This window comes from Vipera ursinii (assembly GCF_947247035.1).
Source record: "Vipera ursinii genome assembly, chromosome: Z".
Classification (NCBI taxonomy): Eukaryota; Metazoa; Chordata; class Lepidosauria; order Squamata; family Viperidae; genus Vipera; species Vipera ursinii.
In genome coordinates, this window is record NC_139517.1 from 19,099,223 (window position 1) to 19,117,741 (window position 18,519).

The 18,519-nt window shown below is 42.0% G+C and overlaps 1 protein-coding gene across 2 annotated transcripts in view; it reads left to right on the forward strand.

The window, feature by feature from the left end:
* The window catches only part of ATP2A1 (ATPase sarcoplasmic/endoplasmic reticulum Ca2+ transporting 1), a 45,291-nt gene extending 27,219 nt beyond the window's left edge, over positions 1-18,072 (forward strand). The window contains exons 13-23 of one of the 2 annotated variants that reach the window (XM_083376549.1): positions 2,201-2,326; positions 3,236-3,454; positions 5,781-6,116; positions 7,197-7,417; positions 7,614-7,816; positions 8,649-8,734; positions 9,009-9,142; positions 10,922-11,039; positions 11,813-11,930; positions 12,806-12,849; positions 17,465-18,072. In XM_083376549.1, coding sequence (XP_083232675.1) covers positions 2,201-2,326; positions 3,236-3,454; positions 5,781-6,116; positions 7,197-7,417; positions 7,614-7,816; positions 8,649-8,734; positions 9,009-9,142; positions 10,922-11,039; positions 11,813-11,930; positions 12,806-12,810 — 1,566 coding nt within the window. In that variant the 3' untranslated portion in view covers positions 12,811-12,849; positions 17,465-18,072. The remainder of the gene's footprint in view (positions 1-2,200; positions 2,327-3,235; positions 3,455-5,780; positions 6,117-7,196; positions 7,418-7,613; positions 7,817-8,648; positions 8,735-9,008; positions 9,143-10,921; positions 11,040-11,812; positions 11,931-12,805; positions 12,850-17,464) is intronic. The other variant, XM_083376548.1, reaches the window with a different exon arrangement.
* The last annotated feature ends 447 nt before the right edge of the window (positions 18,073-18,519 follow it).

Genomic DNA, 18,519 nt, shown 5'->3' on the forward strand with positions numbered 1-18,519 from the left:
ACCAAGTGTTCTGTTCCAGCCTACGACCGGCCCTTTTTGTGTGTCAGGGACAACCCCTTTTTCCTTTTAACAATCAATAGGCTGGGAAAAACCCAACCCAAATTTATTTACAGTTCCAAATAATAAAGTCTTTCAAACAAAAAAGCAGCAGAATATTTTCTTCAACCAAAAATACATGATTCAAAACATCCAACAAGAGTCAAACAAGAGTGAAACAGATTAACAAGAACAGACCAGGATTCTCTTTGAATGTCTCTGAACGGTTGCCTTCAGCAACCAGCACTGCCCACACCTTCCCCTTTTATTATCTGTCCCAAGGCGTGGCTTCTCAATGCCTTCTCCTCCTTTCACTGAGTTGCCTCATTGATTTTCTTGGCTCTACTCTGCTGGATTGCCTCCTGCTTCTAGCATCTCTGAACAGATTCAGCTGTGACTCCTCTGACACTTCCTCCTCACACAGCTGAGCCTCAGGAGGAACACGACTGGAGGGGCCAGGCTGAGAGTCCTGCAGTGCATCAGAGCCTCCCTCTGACACCGAAGGCTCTCCAAACCCCTCCTCCTCCTCCTCCTCCTCCTCAGATTCCTCAGACTCAGCTGCTAGGAGCACAGGCTGACACTATCACAACACCAAGACCACCATGATTAACTTCTCAAAGTAGTTTCTTTGTTGTTCACCTATAGGCAGAATCTTGCCAGATTGAAGCACACTCTGTATAACTATCAGATAAATACTGTGAAGAATTAGAGAGGATCCTTTCTTGGGGTCTCTTTCTTTATACCAATGACTCAATGGTCTTCTCTCTTTCCTCCTGCAACTTAGTGCCAGATTCACATAAAGATCTCTATTCCTTGGTCACTGAACTGTGCCATGTCCAGCTCCACTGTAGAGTTGAAGCTCATGTTTTCATGCCTCAATATTCATTGTTTATATTGAGGTTCTCAAGATTCCCCCACGCTCTGCTGTGGAACAGGTTTGGAATGCAGAGGCACTGTTCAGTGGAACACAGGAGGAACACAACTGTAGAAATGTGTTTGTGTTAGGGGCTTGTTGTAGATTGAGAAAGGAAGTTGATTCTCTGGAGATGTAACTCATCCAAGTACCATTTCTCCTCTCTTTTTTGTAATTTGCCAATTCTGCCATGTAGCAGACATCAAAGGAGTGGATCTGATGAACTAAATTATAGTCTGTGAAAGACGATGCTATAATAAATATTCATTCATTCATTCATTCATTCATTCATTCATTCATTCATTCATTCATTCCTTCCTACAGCAATCCACCTCAGTCGATAATTTTGGGTGGCTTACAATTCCAAACTGTTCCAAATTATTGGTGGTTGTTACCACTAGCCTTTTGCTATTTTATCTGCTGTAGACTTACGTAGCATCACCTGGAAGCTGATACCTAATTAAAGAATAGGTTTTGCTTGTTGTACTGAAAATATATATTTGTTTTCTTGCAATCTGATGGCCTTCTCCAGGTGTATTTATGTCTCTTCTGAGGCTCAAAAAAGATGATTATTCTCACATTACATATTTTCCAGAGATAGCCATGCCCTCTGTGTTGGGCTAATACTAGAAACCAGGTGTCAGGACCCTACCCCAATCCACATCTTAGGAAAACAAAAACTCTTGGAGTCAGTTCTAGTCCAAAAGGAATTTTTACTAGGACATGCTTGGTTGTGGAAATACAAGACAGGACTTGGTATTGTTTTACAAATTGAAACTTTATAAAGAGTTCCCGGTTCAACCCCCCTTCCCTCAACCCCATTTGGTCAGCCCCCCATCATTTTACTTCGTGTCATCCCTTTCGTGGGAAAAAGGGAACTTCGAATCTTTATGGTTATTGCCTTCTTCCTTTACAGATTCAAATGGAGACACAGGCCAGATGCCTTCTTCCCTAACCCTCCCTTTTGTTCCCCCCAGTTCAAAAGGTTTCCCTTGGTCTTTGAAATAACCTAAGGCAGGCTGAATCCACATGCGCTCCTCCTTCCTCGGGAGATGGCAGAATCTAGGGGGGGGAATAATGTTTTAAACATACATTTATGAATGTGATATAAATGGATTCTGACACCAGGCCTAGTATATTTGGAGGACCAATTGCTAGGATCCATCTCATTAATTTGCTTTGGTTCTTCTGGCTTGTAAAGCAAAGTAAGGTTTAACTCTCTTTCTCTCCCTTGGCTTTGCATTTGTTCAGGTGATCAAACAACTCATGAAGAAGGAATTCACCCTTGAGTTCTCTCGTGACAGGAAGTCCATGTCTGTCTATTGCTCTCCAGCCAAAGCTTCCCGGGCTGCTGTTGGTAACAAAATGTTCGTCAAGGTTGGTAGTACACTTCTGTGTCCCATCTCAGTGACCACAAGGGGAAATAGGAATTCTCTCTCAGCCTGTATTCTAACTTTAACTAATTTTTTCTAGTTGACTTGTCCAAAGGTAGTCCTCAACTTACAACAATTAATTTAGTGACTGTTCAAAGTTACAATGGAACTGAAAAAAGCAACTTATGACCTTTTTCACACTTATGACTGTTGCAACATCTCCTTGGTCATGTGATCAAAATTTGGATGCTTGGCAACTGGCTCATATTTACGACGGTTGCAGGGTCCCAGAGTCATGTGATCACGTTTTGCGACTTTCTGACAAGCAAAGTCAACGGGGAAGGCAGATTCACTTAACAACCGTGTTACTAACTTAACAATTGCTGTGATTCACTTAACAATGGTGGCAAGAAAGGTTGTAAAATGGGGCGACTTAACAATTGTCTCACTTAGCAACAGAAATTTTTTGCTCAATTGTGGTCGTAAGTCAAGGACTACCTGGTGTATATAAATGGTAAATGTTCAGGTGGAACTTAACCTGGCACTCAACTTAGCCTGGAAACTTTCCATGGACCATCATATCAGGGAAAAGACCAGGCACTCTCGTCTTTTTTGTAGCTAGTTTTATATGTATGGAGTTTTGTTCTTATTTGTAAGTTTTCTCCTATTGGAGGGAAAGGGGGAAATAATGGATAGATTTTCAGTTATCTGAACCTTCTTCAGCAGTCATACAGTTCAGTGATGGACCTTCAGATTACTATATCTACCACTTACTCTTCCGCATAAAGGAAAGAGAACTTCTATGCTAAAGTTTTATGACCGGGTCTAAACAGTTATGTTGTCACATTGCTTGCTATTCTATCCCTTTTCTCCACAAGTGACAATGCTCATTACTTTTGTTGTGTCTTCACAGGGTGCCCCCGAGGGTGTGATTGATCGTTGTAACTATATTCGTGTGGGCACCACACGTGTTCCCCTCACTGCCTGTGTTAAGGACCACATATTGGGAGTCATCAAAGAGTGGGGCACAGGACGGGATACTCTCCGTTGCTTGGCATTAGCCACTCGTGACACCCCACCAAAGAAAGAAGACATGTATTTAGTAGATTCCACTAAATTTATTGAATATGAGGTAAAACTGATCAGTGATGGTAGATTATTAATGAAAGCTATAGAGCAGAGGTATCCAGCCTTGGCAACTTTAAGACCTGCTGCCGGCATCAAGTTCCCTTCGTCCCGTGCGCTCCTACATGGAGGGCCTTCTCAGGGTGCCACCGGTAAAAGACTGCCGGCGGATAACACCCAGGGGGAGGGCCTTCTCAGTGGGTGTGCCTGCCCTTTGGAAACAGCTGCCCCTAGAGCTTAGGACTGCCCCCGACCTTCGGTCATTCCGCCGGGACCTAAAGACCTGGCTCTTTGAGCTTTCCGGCCCAGGCTGAGAGTTTTTAAATGGGGTTTTATATTTTTTCAGGGATTAAATTTAATTATTTTAACTGTTTTTAACTTTTGTATTGTATTAACGTTTTTAAATACTTTGTAAACCACCCTGAGTCCTACGGGAAAAGGGCTGTATATAAACTCAATAAACTTAAACTTAAACTTAAACTTGTGGACTTCAACTCCCAGAATTGAAGTCCACAAGTCTTAAAGTTGCCAAGGTTGGATACGACATTTTTACGACATTGTATATACTGTTTACTTTGAAGACGATTGTGTGTAGTTTAGCCTAAATTGCTATATTGTCTTAAGATGTATTTACTGAGGTTTATATTTCATACTGCCCTGAGATACTGTTTGATTTATTTTCATCTTTTCTTTTGTAAGAGATCCCTGCCCCTGAATGCTGATCTGGGAGTTTTCAAAGAGTAGCAAAAAACTCCCAGATCAGCTTCGAGGGGTAGGGAACCTCTTGCAAAAGAAATGATGAAAATGAATTAAACAGTATCTCAGGGCAGTATGAAATATAAACCTCAGTAAATACATTTTAAGAAAATATAGTAATTTAAATGTAAGGATTTTTAACACGTACAAGTGTGTGTAAAAGGAAATTCATACTTTGCTGCTGAAAAAAACAACCTTGATTAACTTTAGATACTATATATAACTTGATTCTGGAGTGTGGGAATGGCCTGTGTCCATGACCCTTAAACTTATACCAAAGTCCTGGTGGCAAAAATGGAAGGTAATTGGTTTATGTTTAGTCACTTAAGAGCAACTCCTTCATCTCAACCTCTGCTTCTTGAGAACTCTGAAGGACAACATGCCAAGCAAGCCAGGCGTTGGACATATAGGCAGTGGTGGGATTCAACCGGTTCGTACCACTTTGGCAGAACTGGAAGCTAATTTTTTGTTGCCCAGGCCCAGAACACACTTCCGGAAATAGCATCCACACAGAGAACCAGTTACACAGAGTGAGCGCCTGTTACTCGTCCCAGCTTCTGCCAACCTAGCAGTTCGAAAGCACGTAAAAATGCAAGTAGAAAAATAGAGACCACTATGGTGGGAAGGTAACAGCGTTCCGTACGCCTTTGGCATCCAGTCATGACCACGGAGACATCCTCGGACAAGCGCTGGCTCTTCGGCTTTGAAACAGAGATGAGCACCGGCCCCTAGAGTCGGAAACGACTAGCATGCACATGCGGGGGAAGCTTTACCTTTACCTTTTACTGCATATAAGCAATGTGCTCATGCAACCATATTGTAAACCATGGTGTGTTTAACCATGGTTTATTGAAAAAATCATCATTACCTAGTTCATGCAAGCCACTGAACCATACATTCTGGTTTTGAAGTCACCCTAGGTAATATAAGGGACCAAAACAAAAATTGGCACTGATATTTTGGTCCATTGTATGAACACTAAAGTGGCAACCGGCCACTTTTTACTTTTCTCTGTTCCTAGTTTATCTCCTATCAATTCTTCTTTATTTTATTTGCGATATTTCTTCTCCAAGAAACTTGAGTTAGCATATTAAAACTTTTCCCCCTCCTATATGCACAAGTGAGCTGTGAGTTAGGTAGTCTGAGAGACGTTTCCCATCATCCTAAGCTTTGACTCTGTGGATATTTCGATCTAATTCTCCCCTCAAGCCACGGTATTAAAGTAGATCTCTTCAACGGAAAGTTTTCATTACTTTAGCTTGTAAATTGCTCCATTTTCAAAGAAACCCAATAACTTAGAAGTTACATTATTAAAAAAATATCAGTAACGTAAACCATACACACTTGATGTGTCATCATTTGGGTTACAAAATCTTCAAACGTTCCCAGATGCCTCTCTGAAGATCCATGTTTTCACAGCTCTTGGGAAAAGATGATCAGAGAATTCAGCTCGAACTATATTTGTCTTTATTGCAGACTTTCCAGCCTTTGGCATGGTATAAACTTGATATAAAGACCAGATGTCGGTTATCTAGTGTGGGCCAGCTGGTAATCTTTTTTTTTTCTGACCTTCGCAGAATGACCTGACCTTTGTGGGCTGCGTAGGAATGTTGGATCCTCCCCGCAAAGAAGTCTCAGGATCTATTCAACTGTGTCGTGAAGCTGGCATCCGCGTCATCATGATCACCGGCGACAACAAAGGTACCGCGATTGCCATCTGTCGCCGCATTGGCATCTTCAGCGAAAATGAAGAAGTGACCGGCAAGGCCTACACCGGCCGGGAGTTTGACGACTTGCCCTTTGCTGAGCAACGGGAAGCCTGCCGAAGAGCTTGCTGCTTTGCGCGGGTTGAGCCCATGCACAAGTCAAAGATTGTGGAGTTCCTGCAGAGCTTCGATGAGATCACTGCCATGGTGAATAGAGGGGAATATAGGTGGGCAGGGAACTACCCACCATTAGGTCCAGATGACTGAATGGGCGCTAGAAATTTTTTTTATTGAAAAGTTTTACAGTACATTTTTAAATACAAAACCCCTCCCAACCCCCTCCTTCCTCCCCAAACCTCTCCCAACTCTCCCCTCCCCTCCCCCTCCCCCTCCCCGACTTCCCAGAGCTAAATACAGGGTATAAAAATACAAACAAACATAATCTACAATATGCAAACAACAATAAAATATTAAATTCTATCGCACTTTAACTCTTAATAAATAACTACAAGCTAGTTATACATCATATAATTCCACTAATTATTCAAATGCTAAGTGAAAATTTTTTAGTCCCATATTTATTCTGGATATAATCAATCCATCTTCTCCTCTCCACAGTATATCTCTGGCGCTAGAAAAAATTAATACAGGTAGTCCCTTGACCACAATTGGGACCATAATTTCTGTTGTGAGGTGGTTGTTAAGTGACTTTTGCCTGATTTAATGACTTTTATTGATATGGTTTTTAAGTGAATCACTGCAGTTGTTAAGTGAATCACATGGTCATTAAGCGAATCCTGCTTCCTCCCATTGATTTTGCTTGTTGGGAGTCAGCTGGAAGTTGCAAATGGTGACCCTGGGATGCCACAACTGCTGTAAATATATGCCAGTTGCCTAGCACCCAAATTGTGATCACACGACCATGAGGATGCTGTGATGGTCATAAGTGCAAGGACCAGTCGTACGTCACTGTTTCCAGTGCTGTCGTATCTTCAAATGGTCGCTAAAAGAATGGTTGCAAAGTCGAGGACTGCCTGTAAGAGATGTATGACTGTTTAAATTTTTGTAGCCTGATGTTCATTAAAAAGAATGAAATCCTGAATGAAATTTACTAGATGAAATAATTGACCATTTCCCCAACTGACTGTTGTGTAAACAAATCAGTGTCTCTTTTCATTTCAGGAGGATTGTTCTTAGAACATGAAGTTTTCCCAATATTTAATTCCCCGTATCTCAGTTAACTCTCTTATTTCTTTCCTCCCTTCCTCCCTTTCTGTCTCCTGATAGACTGGTGATGGTGTAAATGATGCCCCAGCTCTGAAGAAAGCCGAAATTGGAATTGCCATGGGCTCTGGCACTGCCGTGGCCAAGAGTGCCTCTGAAATGGTGTTGGCAGATGATAACTTCTCCACTATTGTGGCTGCGGTGGAGGAAGGCCGGGCCATCTACAACAACATGAAACAATTCATTCGCTACCTCATCTCCTCTAACGTGGGTGAGGTTGTCTGGTAAGGGGCTTTGCCCATTGTCATCTGGTCAGCTTCAAAGCTAAACTAGGTTGTCTGGAAAACAGTTTTGCAGTGGGCCAAATAAATACCGAGTAACTAAGGTGGGGAGATCTGTCCCCCCAAGTGTTGATGGTGATGTCACATGCGCCTGACTTCCAGAGACTTCTCTGATCTCATGCTTGTCTCCCCATGCCAGTATCTTCCTCACAGCCGCCCTCGGTCTCCCTGAAGCCTTGATCCCTGTACAGCTGCTGTGGGTGAACTTGGTGACTGATGGGCTTCCAGCCACTGCCTTGGGTTTTAACCCCCCTGATTTGGACATCATGGACAAGCCCCCTCGCAGCCCCAAGGAGCCCCTGATTAGCGGTTGGCTCTTCTTCCGCTACATGGCCATTGGAAGTAAGTACTTTCCTCCCATAGCTGTTGCCTAGGTCTAGCTCTGGACCTATATCATACATTTTGACCCTATATTCTAACTGTGAATTCAAGTCTGTGCCCTCATCCTTGTCTTATGTGACCTAACAGTAATCTCAGCTCAGCAATCTGTATCATCTCCAAAATCCCAGGCAAGCACAAATCTTCGGCACGACCTAGCCTGGTACAATTAGGCTATCTTTGGCTTATTCTTCAGTCAGTTGCATTTTGTTCATATTTATTATCATATGTTTGCAAACAGAGCCATTAGGCTAGGGCAGGGGTAAGCAACTTTGGCTCTTTTATGACTCGTGGACTTCAACTCCCAGAATTCCTGAGCCAGCCACGCTGAGGGGAAAGGGAGAGGTTTCCAAGCTGAGCCATGCTGGCTCAGGAATTCTGGGAGTTGAAGTCCACGAATCATAAAAGAGCCAAGGTCGTCTACTCCTGGCCTAGGCCTAGGCCGCTTTATGACTTGTGGACTTCAACTCCCAGAATTCCTGAGCCAGCCATGCTGAGGGAAAAGGGAGAGGTTTCCAAGCTGAGCCATGTTGGCTCAGGAATTCTGGGAGTTGAAGTCCACAAGTCATAAAGCGGCCTAGGCCTAGGCCAGGAGTAGACGAACGCCTGGCAATGAGCCGAATTAACCCGCAATACTGCAGTCTAACCACTGTGCCACCAAAGTGCAAGGAAAAAAAAACAATGTAGCCCTTTTGTTCCAGTTTCTCAGTGGTCATCCTTGAGGAAATACCACATTCTGCTGTTACTGGCTTTTTCTCTGCTCACAATAATCTTTCCATTTTTGTTTTACCTACAGTATACGTCGGAGCGGCCACTGTTGGGGCTGCTGCCTGGTGGTTCATATATGCTGAGGATGGACCTGGAGTGACTTACCATCAGTTGGTGAGTTTTGATTGCTCTAAGTCTGGGGTGTCAAACTCGCCATGTCTTGTGATATGTTGTGACGTATCGCGGCTTTTCCCCCATTGCCGGAGGTGGAGTGGGCACAGTTTCAGTATGATGCATCTGGCCCGCGGGCCGGCAGTTTGACACCTGTGCTCTAAGTTGTGGGAGACAAGAACAGAAGTATCATATGAGGAATGAAGGATTTCGTAATTCGGAAAAACCCCGTTCCATCTTAATCTCGCTTTTCCTCATTCTTCTTTTCTTCTCCTAGTCCCATTTCATGCAATGTACAGATGACCACCCTTCCTTTGACGGCTTGGACTGTGAAATCTTTGAGTCCTCTGTCCCCATGACTATGGCTTTGTCCGTCTTGGTCACCATTGAGATGTGCAATGCGCTCAACAGGTAAAATGGAGGATGGCTTTAGGCACATGATACTGCCTGCCACGTTTTTCACTAGCATTTCTCCAAGCTTTGTTCCCATCTCAGACAAATCTTATGCTTTCTCCAGCTTTCCAAATTGTGCAGGATGATGGGGAAGGAGAAATGAATGTTCTCTGTAAAGATAACTCAAAGTCCATGCCAGTAAAAAATGAATATTAGAGATTCAGCTTTGATTCAGCTTTTTAGCAATGTGCAAAAAGCTCTATTTTGAGTAAACTTACATTTCATGCAAGACACCAGCCGCTGCAAATATGTAAGGCAGAATAATTTTTTGCAGCAATATAAGGAACCAGTGAATATCCGAAAAATAGCAATGTAAGTCACTTACATCTTATCTACCATGGATGTTTCTTCACAACAGAAGGGCAGCCTGCTGAAATGTGCCAAGGTTCATTAGCACCATAGCAGTGCTTTCCCAGCTATTGCAGCAGAATTATTGCCATGCCCCAAGGACAAGTACCCTTAATTTAAAACATCTAATTGTTTGCATAATCAGTTCATATTTTACTGTTCAGAAGGGAGGGCAAAGAACATTCTGATCACATTTCAAAGTCATAAAGATGTTGATTTAAAACAAAGTCGGAGATTAATTGAATCCTGCACTCAAATTTTAATACAGATAGTCCTGAACTTAAAACAGCTCATTTAGTGACCATTCAAAGTTACAGCGGCACTGGGAAAAGCGACTTATGAACATTTTTTCACACTTACATCCATTGCAGCATCCCCATGGTCATGTGATCAAAATACAGATGCTTGGCAACTGACTCATATTTATGACGGTTGTAATGTCCCAGGGTCATGTGTGATTCCCCTTTTGACAATCAAACTCAATGGGGAAGCCACATTCACTTAACAATTGCGTTACTAACTTAACAACTGCAATGATTCACTTAACAACTCTGGCAAGAAAGGTTGTAAAATAGGTCAATATTCCTTTAACAAATGTCTCACTTAGAAACATAAATTTTGGGCTCAGTTATGGTTGTCAATCGAAGACTACCTGAAATGTGTTCTTCCACTTCCGGTTGCCCTCCGGGTGAGATTCAAGGTGCTGGTAATGACCTATAAAGCCCTAAATGGCTTGGGTCCGGGATATCTGAGGGAACATCAAGCTCCCTTCGTCCAGTGCGCTCCCACAGGGAGGGCCTTCTCAGGGTGCCGCCTGCCCTCTGGAACCAGCTGCCCGTGGAGCTTAGGACTGCCCCCGACCTCCATTCATTCCGCCGGGACCTGAAGACCTGGCTCTTCGAGCTCTCTGGCCCAGGCTGAGAATTTTAATTTTAATTTTAATTGGGGGCGTTTACCTTTTCAGGGACTGTTGTAATTTCTTAATCTTTTTTAACTTTTGTATTTCTTGTTTTAATTACCCTGTAAACCGCCCTGAGTCCTTCGGGAAAGGGCGGTATACAAATCTAAATAAATAAATAAATAAATAAATAAATAAATAAATAAATAAATAAATAAATAAATAAATAAATAAATAAAATCTTCAAATACACCCATTTACTAACTCCCAGGGCTAGAACCTTCATTGCAGAGCTGAAATCTATCAAATTAACCTTTTACTCAAAGAAAAGCTACTCACTTCTCATGTATCTCAATTTATTTATTTATTTTTTGAGAACTAGTTGCTATGTATTCGCACAGATTGATTATTTAAGACTGGGGGCTCTCATTTCAAAAGCACAGTGGAGATTATAACTTTGATTTAATTTCCCATTTCTCTCTTCACAATAGCCTTTCAGAGAACCAGTCCTTGGTACGGATGCCTCCCTGGGTGAACTTCTGGCTTCTGGGATCTATCTGCCTCTCCATGTCTCTGCATTTTGTCATCCTTTATGTTGATCCCCTGCCTGTAAGTAATAGTGACCACATCGTATTTTTGATCAGTGAGGGCTGGGGGATTTTACTTTTGGATTTAAAAATAAAAAGGGACCATGGAGTCTGCAGGGGTGCAAATAAAGCATTACTTTTCTTCAGCTCTTCAAAGCAACCGTTGTCATTTCCAGGATCCTGTGGCACCTAAAGAGGACAGCTACATGACAAACACACCCAGAAGTTTTAGGGAGTAGCAGATGGGTGCTAGATTCATGCTTCTCTATGAACCTTTTTGCCTTCAGATCTGAGGCATGGCAAAGCCCAATCATTCAAATAGTTGTTCTTCTAGCTGGAGAAGTCTGCTCCAGGCTTCTACCGCTGTTCCAGAAACCATTTCTGGCTGCTTCTTCATGTGTGCATATGCACAGCCAACTCTGCTTGCTGGGGAAAATAACAAGTGAAGCAGCTATGCATGCACGCATGCTCACAAGGTAACATCTAAGAGTAGCTTCTAAAAGCAAAAAAGTTAGTCTAGAAGAAACAGCTTCTATGATAGCTCCAAAAGAGATGCTTCAAGTGTTCTCCCATTTATTCCAGAATTCTTCCATCAAAGGATTTATACACTCCTACGTGCTTGGAGTTACAAGTCCCATTTATTAAATCTAATCTTTAATCAGGATTCAGCTGATTATATCTAATTTAGCCTATCATTTAAGTCAGTTTAGTACATATTCTGACTAGGAGCGGAAAGGTAGAAGAAAATACATATTTCTCTATTGATGTCTCCATTGTTGTTCTTGTGCTTTCCAGATGATCTTCAAACTGACACACTTGGACTTGCACCACTGGCTCGTGGTGTTGAAAATATCCTTGCCTGTCATCTTTCTGGATGAATGTCTCAAATTCGTTGCCCGGAACTATCTGGAGCGTAAGCCTCCCTAACCTACTTTATCTTCCCAGCCCTTTGCCTTTTCTTTCATACTGGAAGTGGATTTCCCAGATGGAATCCATGAAAACAAAATCATCAAGTTGGAGAAAATAAGAAATGGAATGTCCCCCTCCCTCCCCCGTTCTGATCTTTCTCTCTGTAATTATTTCCTGCCTTCCTCTGGTATTTCCTCTATTAGGCTAGAATTCCCATCTGCACTCATTCAGTGTAACACATCTTTAAATATAGGATTTGGTCCTTAGTCACTTGGGTTCCTTCCTGATGAACTCCATGGAGCACATCCAGATGCATCTGATCTCAGTCCCAAGGAACGTACAATTCTGATAAAGAGTCCATTTTGTCCAACTGTGGAGTTGTCCCTGGATCCTTGGTTTCACTTTTTAAATCTGAAGCTAAAGTAGGTCCTGTTAGACCAGAGGAAGCACAGAGGCAGATGGGAATTATCTGGGTGTCTGTGGAGATTCTCAGTCATCCAGATCACGGTTGTTCCAAAGGTGTTTTTTTTTCAAAAGACAACTGGATTTCCTTTGTTTTTCTTTGAAGAAGCTTCGCTTCTCATCCCAGAAGCTTCTTCAGTTCTTCAAGGAAAAACAAAGAGTTACCTTTTGAAAAAGCATCTTTGGCAAACCGTCTGGGAGTTCTGGGTAATAAGATATAGCCAAAGAGAAAAGGAACAGTTGTTTGTGTATCTCTTATTTTAAAGAGTTCTCCCTCCTTTATGGGTTGCTAATCATTCCTTCAGTCATTTATTTTACTTACTCATTCCATCCAGACTAATAATATTCTCCTCTTCTTGTGAATTTCCTTCCTAATCTCCATTAACTCTGGCTTCTTTTATCCTTTCCATCCTGTAGCATAAACTCCTTCCCCCTCTATTCTCCTGTATCCTGCCTCCCAGGTATCTTACTGTACAACCCTCAATTGCATGCCTTGTTTGTTCTCTGGCAATTCCTTCATATCTGTCTGTTGATCTATGCAGAAAAATAGGCAATATCTGTGGGGAGCTGGGGAAAATGTTTCTTTTTTGCTTGGACAGTCTGTTTGCTGCAGCTGACATTGTCCAGGAAACTAGGGTCCATCCACATCGGGGGGAGAGGGCTTGCTTCATAGGGCAAGAGACAGAAAATCCTTCCCTGAAAGAGAATTATTCCAAGAGTACCATTCCTTCAGGAAATGTTTGGTTGATGGTAATCTGATCAGTGCAAGGCTCCACGTTCCACAAATTCAACCTCCTGCTGGAATGAATGGTCGTGGCCATTTCAATAAACATCCACTATAAACGTTATGTTTTGAATGCCCGCAGAGCAGGCTGAATTTCCAAGGGGTTTAAAATTTAGCATTTTTAAGATGGTGGGACTAACACGTCTGCCAAAGAATCTTTGTGTATCTGCTTAAAGGTAAAGGTAAAGGTTCCCCCGCACATGCGTGCTAGTCGTTTCTGACTCTAGGGGCTGGTGCTCATCTCCATTTCAAAGCTGAAGAGCCAGCGCTTGTCCGAGGACGTCTCTGTGGTCATGTGGCCGGCATGACTAGACGCCAAAGGCGCACGGAACGCTGTTACCTTCCCACCGTAGTGGTCCCTATTTTTTTACTTGCATATTTACGTGCTTTCAAACTGCTAGGTTGGCAGAAGCTGAGACGAGTAACAGGCGCTCACTCTGTTACGCGGCACTTGGGATTCGACCCGCCAAACTGCCGACCTTCTGATCGACAAGCTCAGCGTCCTAACCCACTGAGCCACCGCGTCCCTACATGTATCTGCTTAGAGAACTTCAAATATTTTAGAGAATATAGAACCAGGCCTAATCCACTGATCTTCCCAGAATAGGTTGGAGTCTGATCTAACCAGTCTTGGTGACTCTACCTATATAGTAGACGTAGGTAATGTGAATATAGGAATAATCAGGAAGTGTACCCTCATTCTTCTCTTCCTCCACCTTCTGCTTCATCCCCAATGAAGCCTTTATGCATAATATTGAATGTAAATGAATTAGTGATGAAGAGAGAAGGAGGAGGAAAGGTCCAATAATAATCTGTTTTATTGATTGCTTCCTATCTCAGTCCACTGAAAATCTGGAAACGGTAGTTTTGCTCATGTGTCAAGATATACAAATAAGCAAAATTACAATTCTAAGCATTTCTTAGAAGACTGCTGAACCTGTGTATCTGTAATGTTGCTATAAAAAGTAGGGAAAATAACCTTGACAGAGACATGTGAGATTTATTACTAGGGCAAAAAAAGAACATATTTTATGTTCACAAGAGACATAATATTCAGAAGCGGTTTAGACAGACCCCCTCTTTCCTTCACTGAACTATTAAGAAAAGGAGGTACTACAACATAATCAGATTTGCAAGATTGACGTCAGCACCACTAAGGGGACTCCATCCAAGAAAGAAGTCAACTTCAGAGAAAGGAAAAAAATATATATAGCTTTATTGAGTTTGGTTATAATAACAGACTCTTGCAGGTTTGATTGTGCTATGCCTTCTCTTTTTTACACTTCAGTAATTTAGGAATGTATCTGAACCGCTTCCAGTATTTGTCTGTTGTGGACCTAAAACGTCTTTCACACATATCTCAATCACGTTGGAGACGGATCTTGTGTATTTCTGTCAAAGTCATCTCCCATCCTCTCAGCAGTTGTTATATGAAAGACAGATAATTGAGGGGAAAAGGAGCATTTTTTGACATTAAAACTGACCCCTGTATGAATGGCCATCACCACCTCTTACGACTTCTGCAGTTCCTGTGTTGCCGAGGAAGCTCAGCAGGGTAGGCAAATTAGTTCTTAGGGAAAGTTTGCTGCCTGAGTTTACTGATCCTTCCTTTGAGGAACATCTCAGACATTTCTAAAGAATCCTAGAGTGGTTTAGTTTAGAGTTCAGTTTTGAAACCGCTGAACTGCTCCAACACTGGAGGTTTTTAAGAAGACACTGGACAGCCATTTGTCTGAAATGGTAGGGTTTCCTGCCTGAGCAGGGGGTTAGACATTATTATTATTATTATTATTATTATTATTATTATTATTATTATTATTATTATTAATAATAATAATAATTCTTCATAGGGTCCTTTAACAAAAAAAAGACAGGGGTAACTTTCAGCGCAAACCATTTTACAATTTTATCTGTTGGATTCTAGAAACCCTAAATGTTACATTCCAAATTGTACTTCTGTTAGCCAGACCTTTTCTTACGTTGTGCTTTTCCTGGCCATTTTTTGGCCTTGGTGCCCTTTCTGAGGTGCTTCTGACTTCACTGTGTTTGGCTCAATGAGAGGATAGTCCTGTCCTGACCTTTGTTTGCACAGAAGTCTTTTCTGCTTTCCACAGCCTTCCCGACTGTGGCTAGCTGTGCCTTTGTTGCCTTCGTGTCATGCTTAGGCAAACGTCTGATTTAAGTCATTGCTTGGCCACACATTTGCTGGACAGCATAAGGGGGATGCTCCTTCTGTGGGCCGGCTGCTTTTGGTGTTGTCAGTTTCTTCTTAAGAGGTGGGTGAGGATACTTGGGCAAAACTGTGGAGAAAATGATGTTCTGGGTTGGGTGAGCTTTTCTGCACTGGGGTTAGCATGAATCCAGGGCAGTGAACATCCCCAGGTCTCTTTGATTTCCCCCTAAGGCTCCAATGCCACATAGAGTTCACAGGAAGCAATTTCCACTCAGTTTGTAAAATTAGTTCTTAAGCAGTAGAATTATTTGATTGTAATATAGTTATCTATCTATCTGTCTGTCTGTCTGTCTACCTATCTATATCTATATCTATATCTATATCTATATCTATATCTATATCTATATCTATATCTATATCTATATCTATATCTATATCTATATCTATATCTATATCTATATCTGTTGTGTTCGGATCGACGACACACAGTGAGGCAGATTGTAACAGTGTTGTTTATTGGTTACACGTGGAGCGAACTGGGGGTCCCCAGTCTGTGTAGCTATATATATATGTCCAGCAGCTGCTGGACGCTAGCCAACCCCCGGGCCGGGATCTCCCACCAAAGAATCAACACCCAACCCAGGGTCGTGGATTTCCCACCGGTGGAAGAGCCACTCCCCTGCTAATCTACATACACAACAATATTTATATCTATATCTATATCTATATCTATATCTATATCTATATCTATATCTATATCTATATCTATATCTATATCTATATCTATATCTATATCTATATCTATATCTATATCTATATCTATATCTATATCTATATCTACATCTGTCTGTCTGTCTGTCTGTCTGTCTGTCTGTCTGTCTCTCTCTCTCTCTCTCTCTCTCTCTCTCTCTCTCTCTCTCTATCTATCTATCTATCATCTACCTCTATCTACCTCTATCTATCTCCATCTCTCTCTCTCTCTCTCTTATCCATCTTTCTATCTCTGTCTCTCTATCTATCTCCATCCATCCATCCATCCCATACCTCCACAATCAGAAGATTTCAGCAATATCCAGTACAGTCCACAATAAAATACAACAATACCATATAAATAGTTAGCAAAGTTTAAATGAACATCACTGCTGGAACAACATACAAAAATATTGATCCACATGAAAATAGAAGCCCAGTTAAACTATGAAAAATCTCCAGGAAAGCTTCAATTTTTTTTAATTAACATCTGGAAGGTAATTCATGTCAGGAGAGGTCTCAGCTCTAGAGGAAAGCTATTTAATGGTTTGTCTCATTTTCTAAGCATAAACTGGGCACAGCATTATGGTTTTTCTTTTTAAGAGTTCTCTCCAGTATTAAGATAACATGCAGGCCTGTTTTCTCCCACCTAGTGAGATGTCTGTTAAATTTCAACCTATTTATTTAAACCATTCACTAGATTCCATGAAAAGCAATAATCAAATATAGAAGGTATTAAGTATACCTTGGACCATTTAAAATTGTAAAAAAGAGAGAATTGAAAAATATACAGAAGGCATAAACATTTCTTTAAAAGATTGGGAGGGAAAGAAAGTACTCTGGATATAATTGCCAGGTACGTGTCTCTAAGGAAGGAGTTCATAAAGTGAGAGACTGCACTTTAAATACTACCCTCAACAAATACCAAGGAGTACACAATCTTGCTAGGGTTTATTGTAATAATTAGAAGAGAAAGCAAGCTCAAAGTAATGGAGTATGCGCCCATGGAATTTGGCATGCCTTCTCCAATGAGAAGGGCAGTGTTCCCCAATAGGATGTAGAAAACAAACATGGCTACTAGATTATGAGATTATACGTCTCATATAATCAGCTGAAGGGACAAATGCTTAGAGAGGTGGAAAAGGGGAACAATAATAGCTACTTGCTAGAGTACCATTTGCTATTGGAGAAAGAGGGTGAACCGCATTAGGCCTCTTGCATTCCCAGCCCAATCGCAGACCAATTTTTTGCAGGAATTAGTTCTAGGTTATTCATCTTGCTTGCAGTGTGTGTCTGTGTGTGTGTGGGGGGGTCTTGATTTCTTCATTCTCTGCCCTTTATTCTTTATTCTCTTCCTCCCTTTTTACAGACAATTTAGAAGGAAAGAAGTGAACATTTGAGTCATCATGGAAATAACCACGTCGTCCCCCCCAACCGTCAAGATCTGCCCATTCCCCAAACCCCCACTGTCTTGTCTTCTGCCCCATCTCTGCTTCTGTGCCCCTCTGTTATTTAATATTGTCTTTCTTCCCCGCCCCCCCCTGCCTTAACCGCTCTGCTAGTGGGATTGCTAGTGTGGGCCACAATGCTGGCATTTGCCACGCCATGTTCCCTGTCAGCTGCTTCTCTACCCAACCCACAAACATCACCAGCAACTCGGCTTCTGTACATTTTGAGCCACCTGCCTGTCCTTGCCTTTGCACACGCAAGCTCACGCGCGCACACACTTGGACACATACCGTCCCGAGTGCTTTCCGCCTTAGTGACCACACTACGTTCGTTTCCCCGTCCTCCCCCGTCTCATGACTAGAACCCACCTCAAGCCAAGGGCTGGATTTTTTAATGCACACAAAAACAGAAGGAAACATTTTGTTAGGAAAAACAAACAAATGAAACTCCTCAACTTGGAGGAAATGAAGAGATTCTTCTAGCTGCTTATTTATTGATATTAAAGAATAAACTCTTAACTGTATTAAAGATTTCCGGCTTTTCTCTTATTGTTGTGTGACTCACTAGAGTATGGCCAGAGACTGGTATTCTTCCAATACAGTATATAGGTGGTCCTCCGCTTACGACCACAACTGAGCCCAAAATTTCTGTCAGTAAGCAAGACAGAAGTTAAGGGAGTTTTGCCCCATTTTACGACCTTTCTTGGCACAGTTGTTAAGTGGATCACTGCAGTTGCTGAGTTAGTAACATGGTCATTAAGGGAAACTGGCAGAAGGTCGCAAAAGGGGAATCACATGACCCCGGGACAGTTGTAACCACGTGACTATGGGGATGCTGCAACGGTCGTAAGTGTGAAAAATGGTTATAAGTCACTTTTGTCAGTGCCATTGTAACCTTGAATGGTCACTGAATGAATGGTTGTAAGTCAAGGCCTATCTGAACCCTTCAAATGTCTCAGTTTCATAAACTCTACAG